The sequence below is a fragment of the Polypterus senegalus genome, chromosome 12, assembly GCF_016835505.1.
Source record: "Polypterus senegalus isolate Bchr_013 chromosome 12, ASM1683550v1, whole genome shotgun sequence".
NCBI classification, from domain to species: Eukaryota; Metazoa; Chordata; class Cladistia; order Polypteriformes; family Polypteridae; genus Polypterus; species Polypterus senegalus.
The window spans coordinates 129,868,987-129,891,170 of record NC_053165.1 but is presented as its reverse complement, the minus strand read 5'-3'; the positions used below and the strand labels follow the sequence as shown (position 1 = coordinate 129,891,170).

The 22,184-nt window shown below is 37.1% G+C and overlaps 1 protein-coding gene across 2 annotated transcripts in view; it reads right to left on the bottom strand.

Annotated features, from left to right (window-relative positions):
* Positions 1-22,184, bottom strand: part of scaper (S-phase cyclin A-associated protein in the ER) — a 641,491-nt gene that overhangs the window by 176,844 nt on the left and 442,463 nt on the right. For both annotated transcript variants that reach the window (XM_039773420.1, XM_039773421.1), the window contains exon 24: positions 4,244-4,367. In XM_039773420.1, coding sequence (XP_039629354.1) covers positions 4,244-4,367 — 124 coding nt within the window. The remainder of the gene's footprint in view (positions 1-4,243; positions 4,368-22,184) is intronic.

Genomic DNA, 22,184 nt, shown 5'->3' with positions numbered 1-22,184 from the left:
TGGATCACCTGAGGGTAATCGCGTCACATGGCCGTAGTTCCGTATCTGATGCTCCCTCACAATGCAGGTAATGTGCATCATTTGGGAGTCCGTGAACAACCACTCATTTGACACAAAGTCAAACCAGTGGTATCCAAGGATTCTCCAAAGAGACACAGTACTGAAAGAGTCCAGTATTCATCTCAGGTCACTGGATAGCATCTATGTCTTACAACTATACAGCAAAACAGGAAGCACCAGGACTCTAAAGACTTGGACCTTCGTTCATTTGCATAGATATCAAGAGCGCCATACACCCCTTTCCAGCGACCTCATGACACCCCATGCTCTCCTATTCTGTCTACTGACTTCACAGGAAGAATCTCCAGAGACATGAATGTCACTGCCGAGGTAAGTAAACCTCTGAACAAAATCAACACTCTCTCAGCAGACAGACACACTGCTAATGGCTGTGCCCAAGAGGTCACTAAAGGCCTAGATCTTGGTTTTTATCCAAGACACTCATGAGCCCAGACACTTAGACTCTAGCTCAGTCTTTCAAGAGCCCCAATCAGCGCCTCCATTGACTCCGCCAAGATCACAGCATCGTTGGCAAAGTCAAGATTAGTGAATCTTTCTTTATGAACAGAAGCCCCACAGACGCTGGACCCGATGGTCCTGGTAATTAAGCAAGTGATCATGGATCCTATTGAGGATGACCCTAGCAAGGACCATACCTGGCACCAAAAAAAGTGTTATCCCCCCCTGTAGTTGCCATAATCCAGGCAATCATCCTTCCCTTTGCAGATAGGGATGACAAGTCCAGTTTTCCAGTCAGTTGGGATAACACCTGTCTCTCGAATGGAGGCAAAGATTGCTTTCAATTCAAGGAGGACAGCCTTACCACCAGCCTGGAGAAGGTCACTCCAGATATCACAGATCCCTGCAGTCTACCCTACTCTCAGCTAATTCATCACCTGTGCAATCACAGTGAGACTGTGTGGTTCACAGCTAATTGGCAGATCAGCCTCAAGAACTGTGGACCCACAGATGTCCACTGTCCTAGCTAGAGGATCAGTTTTAAACAATTACTTAAAGTAGCCAGCCCAGAGGGTCACAAATTAATGTCACCTATAAGGACTGTTCCATCACCTGCCATGACTGCAAATCTCTGAGAAACAGATTCGGATGTTCAGAATGCTACGATTCCTCTGTAAGCAGGACGTGGGTCATTAGATTATAGATGGTGTGTCACCTACTCACAGATTTCTCTAACAAATGCCGCTTTATCTGCCCTCAGAGCCCTTGAAGCCGCACTTCTCAGTTCCCAGTACAGACCGCAGTTACCATCAAGCGATGTGCTGTGACTGCTCTCAATGGTACCCAGGGTACCCTCCGAGATGAAACACCTCTTTCTGGGAACACCAGCAACACCAACGCAAACCCTCAGCAACCTTCAGGGTCTTGTCACAGAAGGTTTCTCGTATCACTATTATCAGAATTAGCAGTCATACTCAAGTCTGAAAGTTCTTCACGCAATCTGCGTGCAAACTCATTAGAAACAGCCCGATCTTGGAGTGTGTCCAGGTCCAGCTTCATTCTCCTATTAGGAGTTAGCCTACTGGACCTAAGCTGGACTTTCAAAGAAGCAACAACACGTCTGGGAGACACCAGCATCTGCCTACGAGGATGTGATCGATCTCCTTCACTGCACCACCAGTACTGGAATACCTAGTCCAACGATGCTGCTCGGGGTGATGGAACCAGGATCCAGTGATCCACAGTTACTGACCTTTTGTTAAGTCCACGAACATTTAGCCACTTTCACCACAGTCACCAGACCCATAGGGTCCGACACAATCCTCTCAGCCAGCCCTGTCAGAGCCAGTAGTCACACTGAAGTTACCCATGACCAGAGGAGTGTCATCTTGCAGGCACACATCAAATATCAAGTGAAGTTGCAAATAAAATGTCTCCCTCACCAAAACATCACTCACTGCGGTAGAAGCATACACTGAGACAACAGACAATGCACCCAGAGATTGCCTTAACCCGAGTCTCATAATATGCTCGTTGAAAAGATTGACATCGGACATCAATTGGAGGAGCCAATTCGCCACAGCAACAGCTACCCCCTGAGTATGACAGCCATCAGTGAGATTGGACCAAATAAAGGAGTACCCATCTATAGAGATTTGGCCATTTCCAGGTCTGCATACCTCAAAGAATGCCTCCACTGAAATGCGGAGTTTACAAAGCTCCTCTGACAGCAGAGGAAGATTATCATGCCGAAGAGACAGCGTGTTCCACATGCCTGTCTGGATGGGCTGCCGTGCAGTGGGCAATGCCTCAGCACCACATCTGTTCCAATCCCCAACAGGCCTGATCGCATTGGCTCTTTAATGGTTTAGTCTCTTCTGGGGACAAGGCTCCTGAGGGCTTTCCCCCATCCCCTTTATAATGTGAGCAGTAATGGAGGTTGAGGACACTGCCATGCTGTCTACCAAGACAGAGGTAACAAGATCCAAAGTGAAGCTTAAAAATTGATTGCTTAGTTTGCTGATTCTCCCACACTCAGCAGTGTTCCCTTCCGGCTCTTCTCTCAGAATGGCATCTGCTTTGGAAGAACTTTGTGATACTTAGCTGACATTTTTGAACCAAACTAGACCGTCCTTTCAGCTTCAAATGGTTCAGGTTGACAAATAACCTTAGCAGTGGTTCATAGACTCTGTGTTATTGGGGATTTGCAAAATTACAAAATAAGTAAAAAATGTTTAATGGTTGGTAAAATGATCAAGTGAATTTGCCTAAGGCAGTGGTTCTCAACCTGTGGGGGGGCCCCCCTAGGGGGGCACAAAGTAACAAAAAGGGGGGTGCGAAGATGTGAAAAAAATAAAACAAGAATCAAAAATTTGAAAAAAACATCTGTTGAAACCAAAAGAAATGAACTTAAATTACATTCGGATACAAGAACAATAAATATAGAGTTAAATAAATGTTGATAAAAGTTAAGTAGGTATAATAAAATATGCATTTACATTTCAAAAAAAATGTTAGGGGGGCGTGATTAAAACTGTTTTGAAAACTCGGGTCGCAAATACTTAAAGGTTGAGAAACGCTGGCATAAGGTCAGCTAAAGGTATTTTCTTTTATTTTGTTTTTGCTTTTTTTTGTACGAGAAAAATGAGGGAAATGTATATACAGTATATATGTAGAACTAAATCTTTGAAAAGGAAGAAAATATAATTTGTAATATTATTGCACCTCTTTTGTAAGCTGCCTAAGAGGCAGAAAATGTATACTGAATATAAGGTTCACAGTAAGCTGGTAACAAACAGCCAAGCTCAATTTGGAATCATAAATCTAAAATTACTAAAATGTATCCTGCATAAGCAGATAATAAGGTGTCTAAGACAAGAAATCAAATCACTCGACTAAACTTTTGACTAAACTAATTTACTACAATAGGTTTATCACATACAGGTCTATAATAGATATTTATGTCATGCTTAACATTACCTAGTATATCTGATCTTGTTGAAAATGTTTCCCTTTCTACATCTGCCTCTTCTACTTACCAGCATAGTATTTACCACAAGAAGACACAGTGCTGAGGAATTCGTGATAACCCAACGAGTGCCTACAAAGTACTTAGCAGTTCTCTGTCAAGTGCAAATAAGCATGCAGTTTTTGTTATGGCTCATTCACTTTGCACTGAGGCTATCTACAGAAGAACAAGTGCATGGCTTAAATATCCAAAAACAAATGAAAAACATTTTCAATTTACAAGTGACATTGGTCATGTTACACTGTATACCAGTTTAATAAAAAAGACACTATAACAGTAATTACCCAGCTCTGAGATATGAAGAGTCAAGAGTGTACCCAGCAGCAATGTGCACAAGGCAGGAGCAATAAATTAGACAAATCACAGATACCAAACAACCCAGCATTATATGTTTAGTAAACTAGCGGGGATGGATATAGGCAGGAAATGCCTCTGGTGACATTATAGAGCAGTGTACATAATGCATAAAGTCAGTAACCTGGTATATACTGTTATAATCCATGAGGGGAAAATCTCTTTTTCACATGCCCCAATTTAGAGTTTTAGGGACAGAGTGCAGGATCAACTATTTATACAGCACCCCTGGAACAATTGCAGGTTAAGGGCCTTGCTCATGGGCCCAGTGGAGTAGCATTCCTTCTGTCACTGCTTGAATTCAAACTCGCAACCTTCAAGTTAACTTAGAACTGTACCTACCATCAGCTGTTGAATCAGTAGGTCCACCAGGAAAGTTATCTTGTTGCCAAACAAAACATATGCACAGTTGCTGTAGCATTTGCTGCATGCCAAGTAGTATGCATTTACAGCACTGCAGAGAGACCTGTTGATAGAAAGGGGAGAGAGTTAGACAAACAGCTTAGTGCCATAGAAAGGGGAGAGAGTTAGACAAACAGCTTAGTGCCACATATGAATGAATGGCAGCATTTAACAAACTGAATTCAACAAAAATCCTTCAATCCATCGACAATGAAGTCAGAACAGAAACTAAAGAAGCAGACGCCACAATTTAACTATTTGGACTTAAGGCTTCATACATTATATAGTTTATGCTTACATTTGGTCATCTACTACTAGAATATAAAAAACGTTTCTGTTTTAACAATGTGTTGACACAGATTACTGTAGAAACGGAACAGACATGAAATGCGTGTATTCCAAATAACGATCTATTATTTCCACTCTAAAACTCCACTTCACTCCCAGATACTCAATCAAGGCATGAGCTGGGAGAAGTTTGTGCACGTTCTAAATTGGTGGGGGGATGAAATAGCCGGCTGCTCCTAGCTTCTCTTTATCAGCCCATTTAGAAGACAAAGGGCGCTGGCGGAGAGGTGTGAAGGGATTTAAGAAGCAATTTAAGGTGGGACGGAATTACGAGTTTTTTCGTAGGCTCTGGTAATTCTAGTGTTAAATGAAGGTAATGTCCAGACAATGCAGTTTACAGTCATACTTGTGTATAAAGCTTAGTAAATCCAAATACAGTGCAGGGCTGTGAATACTTATGTACAGTACATGTGATTTCTCAGTTTTTTTATTTTTAATAAATTTGCAAAAACCTCAAGTAAACTTTTTGCACATTGTCATTATGGGGTGTTGTGTTTAGAATTCTGAGGAAAAAAAATGAATTAAATCCTTTTTGGAATAAGGCTGTAACATAACAAAATGTGGAAAAAGTGATGCGCTGTGAATACTTTCCGGATGCACTGTATTATTGGACCTGCTTATTTGGTTGAGAAATATGGAGCCATGGTCTATTCTGACAAAGGGACAAAAATCAGTCATGGGATACATTTACAGCACGTATTTGTCCATGAATTATTTCCTCTCTGGAATATATAAAACTGACAAATCTGAAATATTGCACAATCCAGTTTTTGACATGGGTGATAACAGATGTATTCAATGTGTTCAGTTAATATAATATTTGATTCAAAGGGTTTATGAAAAGGTTTATTCCAGGACATGGCACTGGTCTATCACATATTTACAGTTGTGGATCATTCAAACTTGTATATGTGTTCGGGATGTGGGAGAACATCTTGGAGAACACCCCGCATACGGCTACATACAGACAGTCCTGGGCTTGTGTATAAACCTAGGAGTTTGGCGCTCTGGTGGGGCAATGCCAACTACCTCCAAGTACTATGTAATAATGCCACCTAGCTTTAAAATGTGTTTTTTTTTTCTTTTTTTCATTACCATTAAGGATTGTTAGTAAGCAATACAGTAGAAAATAAAAAGGGTTTCCTTTTACATGTATGGACAGTGCCATCAAAATGTATTTTATATTACTAAATCACTGTTCTTTGAAGCATATTTATGGGACAATGCAAAATTACATAATTAGATATTGTAGGTGTCCTTTTGGGCAGTTGTCCAGACAGACAGACAGACAGACAGATAGATAGGCTGTCCAACCCTGAATTGAATTAAGTGGGTTGGGGAGTAAATTATGTGTTATGTCAGTTGTCAGAGAGTATCAGTAGGTTACTAATAAATAAAAACATCACAGTAAAAGTAATAGAAAGATTAAACAAACATTTGGATAGAAAAGAATTTAAAAAAAGATCTTTACATGAAATTACAATACAACATATGTTTATACCCAATAATGCCTGTACTATAAATCCACATTCGGTTTATAAAAACTGTATAGCACCATTCATAGTGATCACAAACTGTGTTACAAAGCAGTTGACATAATACAAATATGTATGTTTGGAAAATGAAACAAAAATATACATAAGTTGATACAGTAATTGATTAATAAATAAATAAATTGTATATATACAGTCAAAGTAAAAAGTATGTGAACCCTTTGGAATTATCTGGTTTACTGCATGAATTGGTCATAAAAAGTGATCTGATCTTCATCTAATTCACAGGTACTGATATTCACAATGAGCTTAAGCCAATTACACACAAAAAATTCTACTCTTTCATGTCTTTATTTTACAAGTGCATTCAACGTTCACAGCGGTAGTGGAAAAAGTAAGTGAACCTTGAGATTTAATAACTGGTTGACCTTCCTTTGGCAGCAATGACTTCAACCAGGCGCTTCCTGTAAATGCAGATCAGACCTGCACATCGTGTCTAGGGAATTTTAGCCCATTCTCCCCTACAGAACTGCCTTAACTCTTCCATATTCTTTGGTTGTCTTCTGTGTATGATTCTCTTCAAGTCATTTCACAACATCTCAATAGGATTGAGATCTGGGCTCTGACTGGGCCACTCCAAAAGGCAGAGTTTGTTCTTCTGAAGCCATTGTGCTGTGGATTTGCTGCAATGTTTGGGGTCATTGTCCTGTTGCATTACCCAGCCTCTTCTGAGCTTAAGTTGACGGACAGACACCCTCACATTATCCTGGAGAATTTGTTGATAAACTTGTGAATTCATTTTCCCCTCAATGATGGCAAGCTGTCCAGGCCCGGATGCAGCAAAGCAGGCCCAGATCATGATGTTCCCTCCACCTAACTTTACTGTAGGGATGATGTTTTGATGTTGATATGCAGTGCCTTTTTTACGCCAAATGAAGTTCTCCTTGTTCCTTCCAAATAGTTCAATTTTGGTTTCATCACTCCACAAAACATTTTCTCAGTACCATTGTGGAGTGTCCAAGTGCTCTTTTGCAAATTTGAGGCGTTCAGCAATGCTCTTTTTTGATAGCAATGGCTTCCTTCTTGGAGTCCTGCCATGGACTCCTTTCTTGTTCAATGTTTTGCGTATAGTTGACTCATGAACAGAGATGTCAGCCAATTCTAATGACATCTGCAAGTCCTTTGCTGTCACTCTAGGGTTCTTCTTTACCTCATTGCTGACTCTGCGCTGTGCTCTTGGGGTCATCTTGGCAAGGCGTCCACTTCTAGGCAGAATAGCCACAATCCCAAATTGTCTCCATTCATAGACAACTTGCCTAACAGTAGACTGATGAATAACTGAAATCTTTGAGATGACTTTGCAACCCATTCCAGCCTTATGTATATTAACAATTCTCGATCGTAGCTCTTCAGACAGCTCTTTTGTGTGAGGCATGATTCCCATCTGGATATGCTTCTTGTCAAAATCTCCAACTTTATAGTGTATTTTATCAATCAAAGTAATTCTAGGCCACACCTCTGAACTCGGTTCATTAAATGAACTCCAGGTGTGCTAAATTCTGACTGCAATGAGCTTTTTAAAATGTCATTAGCTCAGGGTTCTCTACTATATAATAAATTACAGCAACACATTTTAACCACTTTTGGCGTTTTCACCATTGTTCACAAAAAGTGCTAAAAAGGTGCAGAAATCTGTTATTGTGCATGCCATTCTAATTATAAAGAGAACAACAAACATTCTCACTGGAAAATATTTATGTTTTAAAGAGTACAACGCCATTATGATCAGTGCAGGGGCACAGAAAGTAAGACAGGTGCTGCTTCTAATCACACTGTGTAGCCCTGTGCTGAAGAAGCACAAAATGTAATTTTATTGGAAATGAAAGATATACGCACTTGGCAGATTCAGCAGAATGAGATATCAAACTTCAGGTTTTAGAGAACTGAAGCATCAGTTACGCATTACAAGAAACACTGAGTTTGGATGTTAAGAAGCTCTTTATAATAATGGTAAGATTCTCCGTGGCTACAGGTACAAGAACTATGTGAAATCTACAGCAACTATACAGTACAATAGGGTTTATCCATTTAATTTTTTTCATAGTTTATTACAATGTTACTATTACACAATCCTTTGATCTCCAATCAGAAAGAGAAGCAGATTTTTTTCTTTTAATAAATATACCATGCATAAATAGGGTAATATGACTACTGTATATAATACAGCATTTTTAATTTAAAAATATCATCTCTTAGCAATAATGTTTTATATCCTATGCAGAATTCTTCGATTAGATATTAATAGTTAATTGCTACTATAAATTTATATTTTGCTTTGTAAATGTTCAAAATTTGTTAAGGATATTACCAAGGAAGCTATATAACCTTACACATGGATTATACTGTATTTACAACACTAGCACAGACAGAAACAAAATCATCATGCAGATAATGGTTGGGGTTGCCTAAAGCATCTTTTACAAAATACATGGTAAGAAGAAAAAATATAAATATAAAATGTGTTATACAAAGCCAAACCTGATACCTATATACGCCTACTTAAGTATAAACTTGCACACAAAACATGCCCGGATAGTTGAAGCAAACGCCTGTGTTTAATTTGCAGGTCATTAAGAAAGTGTTCTATTCAGCATCGATATACTTTATACAACAATCATGAAAATAATTACAGGTTACACATTCTGGGCATGATACCAGGACTAAGAATTTGCACTTAAAATGAAAAAGACATATTTGATATCTCTGAAAGTCCCCCGAAAAACCTATTAACTTGGGAGTTATACTTAATAAATCCATAAACACTGTTATTTTTATTCCTAATTATTTTCTTAAAACGCTTACATTATATCTTTAAGTCATTCTTTTCTATTTCTTTTTATAGGCAAAATACATGGCTGCCTGGTTATTTTAAATCAAATCTAAAAATGTTATAAATTTCATCTGTGTTGAAGTGGCTTTTCTTAATCAGCACCTTCGCTGCGGAGCAAAATATCACAGCTCATGGAGTCCTTCTTTATAGCATGTACATACTGGCTTTGCAATTTGAAATGAAGTAAGTGTAATTTAGGTCAGTCTACATCTAAAAAAAAATTAATGTGCATCATTAATTATACATTGATTCATTTGTAGCAGGAAAATGTCAGAGATCTCCAAGAATCCAAAACTTCTCTCCTTAAAAATAAAAGAAAATTTGTTTTTTTTTTTCAAAATTTAAGCAAATCATCCAACACTTAATGTCATTCACTAATATTGTATATCTCAGTCTGAGCATAGACTTGTGCCCTGACTTACTGCTAATCTGACTACGAGTGCAACTGAGAAGGGGATAACACAGGGAATGAAGGAATCATTTTTGCACTGAAATTGTACAGTATGAATTTATACTTTCAGAACTCAACTTTCCATGCAAAAAAATGAAAGGGTTCAAATATCCTGCCACAGACAGTTTCCTGTTTTCAACAGCATGATCTGAGTGGAGTAGGTGAACTGGAAAGGATAGCATCAATTTTCACATTATGATATCAGTCTACTCAAAATAGGTAGGAGTCAGGCCAAAGGTTGAGAAACTGTATAGACTTAAAATATATAAACGCACACACAAGGGCCTTTTGCAAATTAAAAAAAAAAAGATAACTTGACTTGAAAAAAAAAAAAAAAAAAACATTTTTAAATTCAAGAGCTCTCCTTAAATGATCTTGATGTATTTGTTTTAATGATCACTTAGATTCAAACTAAAGTAATATAAAACACTCATAGCATATTGTATAAATAACACATACTTTTATAAAAAATAAAACAAATTAAATATATCACATTGGCTAGTATGGCAGTGCAATGGTTAGCACTGACACTTCATTCCTCCAGAGTTCAGGTTTTAATTTCCGGCCTGATCACTGCCTGTAGCTGTGTCCTCTGGGCACTTCAACTTTCCAACCACACCTCATAGACATGCAGGTTGGTTTAGTTGGTTAACTCTAATTCTGCCCAGAATTGTTAGTATTCCTGTCTGAAAGAGTGCCCTGCAATAAGATGTATCCTTTTGCTTTGCATCCAATGCTTCCTGTATACCATCCATGTTGTATATTTACAACAGAGTAAGGAACAAACTGGGATGAGGCTATGGATGGATGAAGCTTAAAGAGGGTGACAGTTTAGAAAACTGCAAGAATACTTACTGATTTTACAGAATCTGGATGGGAGAATGTGATTAATCCAGCTATGACAATGGTGATCCACTTCAAAAATGTTAAAATTTGAGACAATCTATTCCAAATCATATAAACTAATGGTACTAAATAAAAGTGATTCATAAATGCCAGGCTCTTCATACTTTGAACATGATTGCAAAACATTATATGAAGCCCACTTGAACTAGGCTGGAATTTCATTCCTTTGTAGGTCAAATATAACCATGAAATATGCAATTACTTCCACTGTCAAGAGGAATGGGGAGAAATGATACACTAAATGGATGGCATAGTTCTAGTGCTGCTGCCTTGTAACAAAGAGACGGGGTTCATGTTCCTGGTGCTTCTTGTGTCGAATTTTGTGTGTTCTCCCTGTGCACTTGTGGGTTTTCTTCTGGGTGCTCCAGTTTCCTCTCATGGTCCAAAGACATGCAGGTTAGGTGAACTGATAATGTTAAACTGGCCCTAGAGAGTGCCTGTGTGTATGTGTGTGTTCACCCTGAAATGGACCAGTACCCTGTCCAGAGGCTGTACTGCTTTGAGCCCTATGCTTGCTGGGATAGACTCCAGCTTCAAGGTCAGCCTGCCCTGGATAAGCATGTAAAGTAGATGGATGGATAAATGATATCATTTATCAAATGCTGTCCTGTATTTGAGATGGTAATGATTATACACATCAATGTGCAAGTTTAAAATTTCCTATTTAATCAATTTAAAACTGCCTAACTGAACATTTCATAACAAAGTTGTGATAACTTAATAGTAACTCACAACACAGTGAATAAAACATTATGTTCCACAAGCTTAAAAAATATTAATACAAGGTGATAATTTCTTTGATCGGGACATTGTATTAAATTACATAACCATTCTGCCCCTCATACTATTTAAGCGTGAATGAATTAATTTTGTTTAGTGATTTTTGGTCAATTAAATAGTTTGAATTATTATATTAATTAAAGTCAAATATTCAAAATGAACACATTTCAAAACAAATAAGCTCTAGTTCACTTTGTAATTGTGTTATCTGATCTGAGTCCAAATTTTCAGAATGAGTGAACTTAGATGGAGTGTGCATCTACAGTACAGAACTGGAAGACACCAAACATGGTGTGAGGCTATACTGGGAGCAAACAGCAGATGCTTCTGTTTGGGATGAGTTCAGCACTCACATTTACAAATGCTTCTCCTGAATCTGGGAACGTTCAGAGATGTGGAGTATTAATGTATCCCCGCTTTTAGCGGTGGAGGCTGATGCCATGATCTTTGCCAAAAAAAGTTGCTGGTGCCTGTGACAGAGGTTGTAAAAGTGAAGAAAAAGGCATTCCATGTAATGTTATCAACACAATCTTAAAACATTTGATGAAAGGCAGGTGAAGCAGTGTTCAAATTGAAGGCTGGTGTGCACGGGAGTACAGTGAAGACATTCAAAATTTATATTAGGTAGACTTGGTGATGCTGTAGAAAATCATTCAAGGATTCAGGGTGGTGCAAGGCTGTTCTCACTAATAGTTATCCCAAATGGGGATACACATTGCCAGTAGCATCAACTGGAGTTGGGTCCATTCCTGTTTTTTAGGTTAGCACGGTAAAAAGTGAAATGTTTCACAGTAGCAAGGACACAGAGGTGTACAGGATCCAACTGGATATGTGATGGAGACAAGTTTGAAGACCATCTGACAGATGAACCTCAGAGCCAGGAAATGGAGTTAAGAGAAGAGATTTTGTCCAGGCTGGAGAACATTAAAACCGATTCTGTGCCCATATACAAAGGAGTCATAGGAGTAAACCAATCCCATCTACATATGCTTTTGTACAGTTTGAAACAGCTTATGATCATGTGCAGTGTGGCATCTTGTGGAAACTGTTATAAGAATATGGAGTTCCAGGGCTACTGCCATATTCCATTTGGTCCTTTAATAGAGATGCTGAAATTCCATCAAGGGTGCATCTTGGCTCCTCTACTAATCACGACTTTTATGGCCAGGAAGTCAATGTGCCATGAAGACTTTGACAGCAGTCATTTTAAAAACCTGATGGTTACTTCTCTGTTCTTTGCTGATGATGTTATTCTCTTTGCCTTATTCAACTGTGATACCAAATGTGCACTGCAACAATTTCCAGGTGCGAGAAAGTTAGAATGAGAATTAGCATATCCAAATATAAAGTCATGGATTTTACCATTTAAAACTATGACTTGTTCCTCACAGGTAAGGGATTAGCTGCCGACCCAAGTAAAGATGTTCAAGTACCTCTAGGTCTTGTTCATGTGGGAAGCGATTGCAACTTTGATCATCAAAACAGTGCAGCAGTGGTACTTGACATAGAAGCTCAAATTAAAATTTCAATTTATTGGTCAGACAGCACCCCCATTATCATCTAAACTGGAGAGACATTGTAACTCTCAACCTCCCTGATATGTCTGTTAATGTTCATAGACAAGTTGGAAAAGGTTGCTGAGAACAGAGTGGCCTTCCCAGTCTATCTCAGCATGACAATACCTTGACTCTCACCAGGAAAAGCAGAATGAAAATGAACTTAATGAATGAATCAATGAGATCAGTGTCATGAGATTCTGATGAAGACAACCAAAATTCTTGTTTTCTCAATGAAAACAATTCTTGTGATCTCAATGATAGTAAAATCTGACACAAATCATCCCCAGTAAGAAAGGCAATATAGCGCCCGACCCGACACAGATTCACACGGAGGCACGTATATAAAAATGAATGAACTTTTATTTTCTTCAGCTGGAGGGCATGTCTTCCCCGTAATCCCTCCAGCCACAATACAGTCCCAATCACAGTACTAAGTACCACTACAACACGCTCTCTTCTTTCACCACCACTCCTCACCAAGTTTTGTCCTTCTCCCACCCGACTCCGGCATTCTGATTGGAGTGAGGCGGCCCCTTTTAATCAGTCACCGTATGTGTCACAGGTGGCCCCTGATTAACATCTGGCAGCACTTCCGTGTGTGTTGGAAGTGCTTCATATTTAAGTCCAGGGGCTATCCAGGCGCCCACTAGTGGTGCCAATGGTGGGGCATAGGGTTGGATCCCCCATCTTAGTGGCCCCCATACAACCCAGGGGCGCTGCCCCCTTGTGGCCCAGGGAAAACAGTGCCTTCCTTCCGGTATTTCCGTACATCCGGCATCCCGGTGGGGCAAGGTCCCTGGACATCTGTTACACCCCTTAATATTGCTAAATATGCGTAAGAGTCACAAGCTTCATTTGGCATAGATAGTAAATAGTGTATAGTTGTGCTCAATAAAGATTGGGAAATACACAATGTTTTTATTTGTTTGTTAGTTTGAGTACATCTTTTATTTGGACTTTAATGAAGATTAAATAACATTTTAGGTTGAACTGCTGTAACAGTATAATTAATTTTAAACTGATCTCATCACTACCAACTTAAAACATTGCATGAAGTACACAGTACCTCTTTTACAAGAGAGCAGGGTCATGGTGGTATTAATACTGTGTGGCATAGTGGTTAGGGCTTTGTACTTTAAATTCTGAAGTTGTGAGTTCAAATCCCTGTATTGACTACTACTTACTATGAGTAAGTCACTTCACCTGATGTGCTCCAATTACAAAAACGAAAGAAATGGATCCAATCGTATCTTTCAAATGTTAAGTCACCTTTGCGTGTAATTTGGTAATACTTTGCTGTGGCGCAAAACTGAAAGAAAAAATAATGGAACAAAGTAAAACTGGACTTAGCAAGAAAAATAGTCTACTGAAAACAAAGCTGGACAAATTTACCTTTTGGTGAGACAATTTCCATAATACATTATCAAGCTACTAAAACTGTTCCTCAAGTCACCTAATCTCAACCTTGTCAAACATTTGAGCCATATCTTGAAATCTGCATTTTAGGAGTTTTACCTAGTAGGACTGAATGAACAAAAAACTTCCAAACAAAGTCCAAAATTTGTACTGCAGACTAGGTGCCTCATCAAAAATGTATTTAACAAGTAGAGTATTTAACATTTATGGGTAAATGTAAATGAATATATATATATATATATATATATATATATATAATTTCTTTAAAACAAATCATGTTTACATCTATTAAAGTGAGTGGTGCTGAAGAGAGCAGCTGATCACTGTGGCTTGTTCTCTTGGGTTCAGCTATACTTGGTCTCATTAGAAATTCAGCATGTATGGGATAAGGCAGGCCCCAGGTGGCGTGCAGTGTTAAATGGCAGATTAAAGAGCGCACAACTAATTTCTTTACTCTAATCTTATTAGAAGAAAAACAGCTGTCAACTGTCACCATGTGATAAGAAACCTTCTGTGACAAGAACAAAACAGGCTGTGCATTTTACTCATAAAGGTACATAGAGGCACTGCTCATACTTGTCACTTTGTATAGATTTTAATCAATCTTTTTCTGTCCCTCCCTCCCTCTCTCTCTAATAATAACTGATATCATTTAGAAATTATGCAGCTGAGATATTTAACAATGCAGCCAGGAGAGCGCCTATAAAAAAATAAGCATAAATACCCTGGAATCTTATTTCTTTTGTACATGTATTTTAGTTATCTAGAAATGTAACCAGTTCAGGCCATTTTAATTTGCAACAAAAAGTCCAAGTTTAACAAAAGAAGACATCAAAAAAGTCAATAATAGCAAGTGCACCTTGTGACTTCAAGATTAACAATTGCATGCTTTTTCAAAACAAAAGAGAAATAAGCACTACTAATGTCTTGATGTTGCTATTGTCTTAGAACTGCACATTTTGTAAGTAACTGTATTACTCACAGTATCAATAAAAGGGCATATTTGCATTCTATGTATTTTGAAATATTTGAATAATTAATATATTCACTAAAACTACAAATTATATTTGATTGTGATATGTCTTGAACATAAATGTCCTTGCTCAGTTACCAAAGACTTACTGTAAGTAATAATATTTAACACTCAGAACACAAACATATGGAAATAACTATTTTTATATGACATTGTATATGTACACCAATACATGCTGTATTCATCACAGGGCAGTGGAGATCCAGAGCCTGTCCTTGCAGCATTGATCATAAAGCAGGAAACAGCTGTAGAAGGCCCATTAGCCCATTGTAGAGTACAATCAAGCCTAAAAGTTTTCTGAATATTAGTGAGATTATTTGGAGACAGCAATCTAATCCACACATCTTTGAGATGTAACAGGATGCACAAGCATCACGTTTATTGATTTCTCTGGAAAACAAAGCTGATAATCAACAAGTAACCATGTTGCATTTAAACATACAGTAAATAAAAAGTGTCATTTTAATAATCTAACAATATAAGGACACTGAAACAGCTATGGAATTGGGCTAAAAACTGCCAGTTTGCTAATCTGAAACTCTGCACTAGCTTTCCTCTCTGAGCAAGTCATGAGTTCCATAAAATTAGAAATGGGCATCTCTGTTGCACTGCACATCTAATGAGCTTTACAGTGACGTGGGTTCACATCAAACTTCTAAAACCCATTGCAAAATTACACATTTTTTGTGAATAAAACTGCCACAGCACCCTAGAGGTAGCAAGTAAAGCTTCTGCATTTATATACTCAGAAATAAAGTGACGTTTTTATTCTAGACCTGTAAAAAACTGTAAACTCAGAATGATCAAAACTAGTAATTTTAAGAATGAAGCATGGTTGAAGTAGAAGAATATTAAAAAGAGATAATATTAGGAATAATACAAACAGAACATCAGAAAATTGATTGATGTATGGATCAAATTAACATTAAATCTTATTTTAGTAAATGTTATTTATTAGAGTGTTTAAGATGTCACACATCACTAAAAACTATGATCCAATAGATATAGTAAGGCCTCACTTCAAAGATGACTTTAAATTTTGAAATTAATGCATCTGCTGCAATCTGATATAATGGATATTATTAAATTCTAAATATTACTAGGAAAAAACTTGTCTTAATATCAAAAATTTCAGAGCTAATTTAAAGAATATACCATTTATGCCATCAATCCACCATGTGGAATAGTACTTAGTAGGAAGCTAAAGGGCCTCAGGAATAGACACTACTGCTGGAAATGAAATAAAGGCTGTTTTTTATAATCCATATAGAGAACAAACAGTTTTTAAGAATGTCAACAAAGACCAACACCTTCTTGCACACATGAAATGTTTTATAACAATGAACTGAATGACTGTAACAATACAAGATTAATGCTTCATTTACTGCCTCTAAAAGGTTATTCATTGTAGTAATGTTAAGATAGACAGACTGACAGATACACAGACAGACAAACTTTATTTGTCTCCAGGAGTAAATTCAGCTATTTACAGAAGCTTTTTTATATATACGCACATACTAAGGTCTAATCAAACACCAGAAAGACAAAAAAGGTAGAAAGATTTAAAAAGAAAAAAAAAAAAAAAAGAAAACTTCTGACTTGGCAGTCACAGAGAGGCATTATGCAGGTGTATTGCAGTTAGTATAAAGGAGCCGCAGTCGCAATTTTTGACACATTTTTGCAGAATGATTTATTGGCTGAAATGCAGTATGTACTGAAAGATTCAATCTAGATGTGTACTGTATATACTGGATTTAGGTTCTGCTGAACAGGCCTTTTTCCTCATCCTCTAAACCACTATGCCACTGAAATGTACATTAACATCAGACAAAATAAAAACCATGGCCAAGTTCTAATCACTACTTTTAAGCTAATATGTCAGCTTTTTTATTCTTTTATCATTCTATAAAATTTTAAGCGAGATTATTAATTCTGAAAGTTAAAAATATGGGAGTTGCTTAAAGGAGATATACAGTATGAGATTTACAGAACAGAACCCAGAGGTGGGCCAAGGGTAGGCAAAATACTGTAACAAGGACATGATAAAGTATGTACTTGCGTCATTTTATTTTTAACAAGTCTTACTATACTCACAAATTGGATTTAAAATTAATTTGCCACCGTAAATGACAAAAACTAATTTAGATATCACCGTGGAGCCACAAGAACATTTAACTATCATTTGTTCTGAACATAATATTGTGCAAAGTCATCTTGCAGTAATAATAAGAAAACCAAATAATGTGTTACATTTGGATCAATTTTATGCAAGTAAAATATATAAAATAAAACTTACAGACAACATGCAGACAGATTTTTATAGTAAAGAGTTACATCCCCTCAGCACTGCATACTATGATTAGGTAAGTAATGCTATGAGGCCATGATCTGCTTAATATGACCAACAACAGAATTTTAGACATTTCTTGTTATAGCAGTAAAATTCTATCTATCTATCTATCTATCTATCTATCTATCTATCTATCTATATATATATATATATATATATATATATATATATATAGAGAGAGAGAGAGAGAGAGAGAGAGAGAGATATGGCTTTGTGAGTTCAATAACCTCATTCTCAGTGTTACATTTATTATATACAATACAATGGACAAAACAAACTAATAATCAAGTCAACAACCTGAAATGTCTTACAGACCTATAGTATTAATGTCCATAAAATTTTCATATGTAATCAATTGAAGTTTTTATGGAATCTGTTTCTGAATCCAGAAACTGAATTTATTCTAATTATACATTTTAACCAGTTATTTGTGAATGTTATTAACGTGACTATGTAGTCGCTTGTATCAAAAACAGATGTAGATAAACAAAACACGTATTCCTAACTTTTATCACTGCAAAAATGTTTTTGCAACAGTATAATGTAACTGGAACCAATATAGTGAGTTGTGATTTGGTTTTATAGTTAAACTAAAAATAAACTGCTATTTTGTTTTAAATGTACTTAGGACATACATTAAGATAAATCTTAAACATGTCTTTTTTCTACAATTCACATTTTACAATCTTTCACTAATAAAAGATGACTATTACATGGTAACACAAACCTCAAAACCAAGACTGTATTTCAAGGGTTTAAACTGCATGTTCAAACAACAGGTCTGTTACAGGATTCAATAAATATCGTTTTAAATCCTTCATGCGTAACAGTAAAACAACTGGGCATGTCTATAACTGCTCATATACTGTAATGTAGGTTGATGATCCTCACAATAGACGAGATAATTTTATTTCAGATTGCTTCCACAACCAATGAAATATGTCACACTGCAAGATAAAATTAAAAATAAATGTTTTGCATGAAACAATTTCCTAAAATGCACAGTCTCTGTTTATTTACCTGGAATCCTGCTTCATTAATCAGAATACACAAACAGGCAGACAGATAAAAGTTTCCTGAGCCTTTCATAAGTCAAATGCGGGGTACAGAAAATTGAAATGTTTTTTGTTTGTTTTTCATACTGGGCTTTGTAGAAGCCTGTTTAAACTAGTGCCTGTTTGGTAGATCAGACACCTCGACCACACCAGTCTCTGTTATCACTCAGTTCTCAAAGTTAAAAAACAATAATTAATAAACAACCACAATGTCTTAGGTTTTTCTTATGTATTGCACATTCCCAAGCCTTTTCTGTTTTCCTTTCCACCCATGAAATGTTAAAAAACTACATTAGCCATGTTTGACATTTGCCTAACCATTAAAGCATTTTTTTATCACAACACACGAGTTATGCAAGTGTATTGATCAAGTCATCTGAATAGTATTCTTTATTTCTGGGAAACGAATACTCAGTGTTCCTTTCTACTTTTTGCTACAGACTCAAACTTCTCTCAAATGCCATTGTGGTTACACTCATTTCCAGCACTAAGTAACGATTATTGCCATTGACTGCCAGACTGTACAGAGCAAAACAACAAGCATATTGTTAATCTTTTTATAATAAAGCTTTATCTTGTAGACATGGGATTAAATTTCCGAGCTGCCCCATGCTGCCAGGATTTGTGGAAAGAGAGATGTGGATAATAAGCCGTGTAATCTCTTCACCTCCTCTAAAACATCTTAACCTTGTCATTGAAGGCAGAATGAATACCTTGTAAGAGGTGGACACCAACAGTTAACACGCATCATTTGAACTAGGTGGACTTTTTTCTGAACTCTAGACATCTAGACATGAACTGCTGAAATCACTTTATTAGGCAGACTCCACCCAAAATTAGCTGGTTGGACTTTATAAGGTATAGTAAATATTTAAAAGTACTTTTTGTTAAAAAAAAAAACAAAAAAAAAAAAAACACATTCCTTAATTGAAAACTACATTAGCAATAAACTAGTTTGTGAAATTATAATCAAATATCAGTTATTAAAAATAATTCTGAAACCTCTTTTGTACGATGTAAAAGTAGAGGTTCTAAGTCAATTCTCATTTATAGTACATAACGGCTATGATGACAAAAAAGAAAAGAATTAATTTTTCTAAGGTTTTCAGTTAGATGTAAATTATATTCTCTACAGAGTTTAATGATGCTAAAAAAATGAGGGTTCACAAAACAAAACAATTGCAGCATTTTCTAAAATTCAGTTATAATTAAAAGAAATAAATCTGCAAATCATTCTGCATTTAATTTGAAAATTCCTGCTTATTACTTATCAGAAAAACTATGCTGCACTGTTCTTACCCATCCATCTTACAACCAAGATTTAGCTCCCTCAGATTTCCATTGATTTGGAGCCTCAAAGGTTCCATAAGTGGAAAAATGTTTATGAGTGGTTATCCAAAAAATGAAGTGGCAGCTATGAGTACAAAATTCATACTGATACATGAAAATTATTTTCTTAAATGAATAACAAAAATAAAGGAAAACTTGACTCAAGAAGAACTCAAGAAGAACTCAAAGTATAAAGTAAAGATAAAGGCAGCGATAAACTTGTATCCCGTCTAGGCCAATGGTTCTCAAAGTATTTTGAACGGAGGACTACTCTGTCAAAGTCAAACACATGGAGAACCATCTATGGCCAGATGGCACGGTTGCACAATGGTAGCCCTGCTACCACTGCCTTGCAGTAAGGAGACCAAAGTTTGGGTTTTGGGTCCTCCCCATGTTTGCCTGGGTTTCCTCCGGGAGTTCCAATTTCTTCCCACTGTCCAAACATGTGCAGGTTAGGTGAATGGTGATTCTTTTGCAGTGTGCGATGGACTGGCACTCTACCCCAGTCTTGCGCCATATGCTAGCTGGGATAGGCTCCTGCACCAAAAAAAAAAAACCCAAAAAATAAAACAAAACCAAAAAAAAAACTCTGCTCTGGATTATGTGGGTTAGAAAAATCTAATGACCTATGGCCAACAGCCACTCATTACTGTAAATTCCATGCTACAATTATCACATTCTTTTATCTACAGGTACTTGAGAAAAATACTATAATGACTGTATGTGCAAAGAAGAAGATTTGGTACACAGACTCAGATAGTGAGTTATATAGTTGGCCTGAACAAAGCTGTTTATTGGTAAGCATCTCCTTAATTTAAAAGCCTGTTTTAATCCTGCTGTTACACATTTGGACAGGGGCCCTATGAAAGACAACACAATCAAATCATAAGAACTCACACTGCTCCTCTGTCAATTTCCATGTTTCAGACTTGTACCACTACTCTTATGAGTTGCCATGCTGTTCCTTGTTTGTTTTTCCTGCAGGTCTCTGTCTCTCACCGGGTGTCTTCTGACTAGTCTGGGTGGCATAAATTGTCCCTTTTCAAATCTCTTACCTACTAGTTGTTTGACTCTGGCCACCTGTAAGGAAAACTCTACATTACAACCCTAAAATTCAAGCCTAGCCGGGTTTATGCTCCAAATACACAGGTTGTAGCCAATAATAGCCAGATCAAAGTCTTAAAGATGGTGCACACAGACTTAGCAAATTAATATATCAGAAGCAGCAGTATCAACAACCTTTTGGAATTAAGAGATTGATCTCAGGGGTTGGCATTTGAGGTGGAAATCAAAGTGGATTCAATAATAAGGAGTCCCACATAGTGGCTGAACAGGAGAAAGACTGCAAATGTAAAAAAAATGTCAAGAGAGAAAATGAGATGACTAATTACTATAACTGTACGGGATCAGAGCAGGACATTATCATCTGGTCAGACAGGGCACTCTGTGATTGGGGTCCTAAATACGTTTTATTTGGCCTTATCAGCAAGAAAGTTCTTCTAAAAATGATGAGTAGATCAGCTCACAGACCACCAGCAGCCAATGGACTCCACTTTAAGAACCACAGATCTAGGCCAACCTTCACAAGATATTAAACCCCTAAAAATTGTGAGGTGCACTTAAAAAATGTATCCACTCCACCAACCACACAATACAGTACCACATCACTTTCTGTACTTTCTTAGATACTCTGGTCTCTTTTCCTCATGCCTGTAGAATATTTGTCATATGTTCTCCTCCTGTTCCACAGTCACATTAGTTCTGGATATGCTTAAGCCTGAGCCACATACTACTTCCAGGGTCATACAGGCTGCAAAGGCGACTTGTGCCTATAACACTAGAGCTCCTTGTGGTGTTCCAAGTGCTCTTGCACATCCAATCTCCATTGTTCTACTGAAGAGCAGCAAACATCAAATCACCTGTCCATTTCAATAAGCAGTGGGGGGCCATGAATATCACACAGTGGCACCCTGCTGTCATCTGTTAGACAGTTAAAATGTAACACATATAAGACATGTTAAAATCTAAGTAATTAATGTAGAACTCGGCATTAACTTTTGCAGTGTGCCATCTTTTGGAACATATTTTTAACGCATATAGTGAGGCACCATTGGTTGGATCGACAAATGCAATGCATATGTCTCTGTTATATTTGGTATACTGTACTAATCCCTGAGGTGAAATTGTCTTTTCACATGACGTCTGGCAGTCAGAGCGCAGGGTCTATTGCATTTGGTACAGGATTCATAAAAGCAGTGTTAATGTATGTTA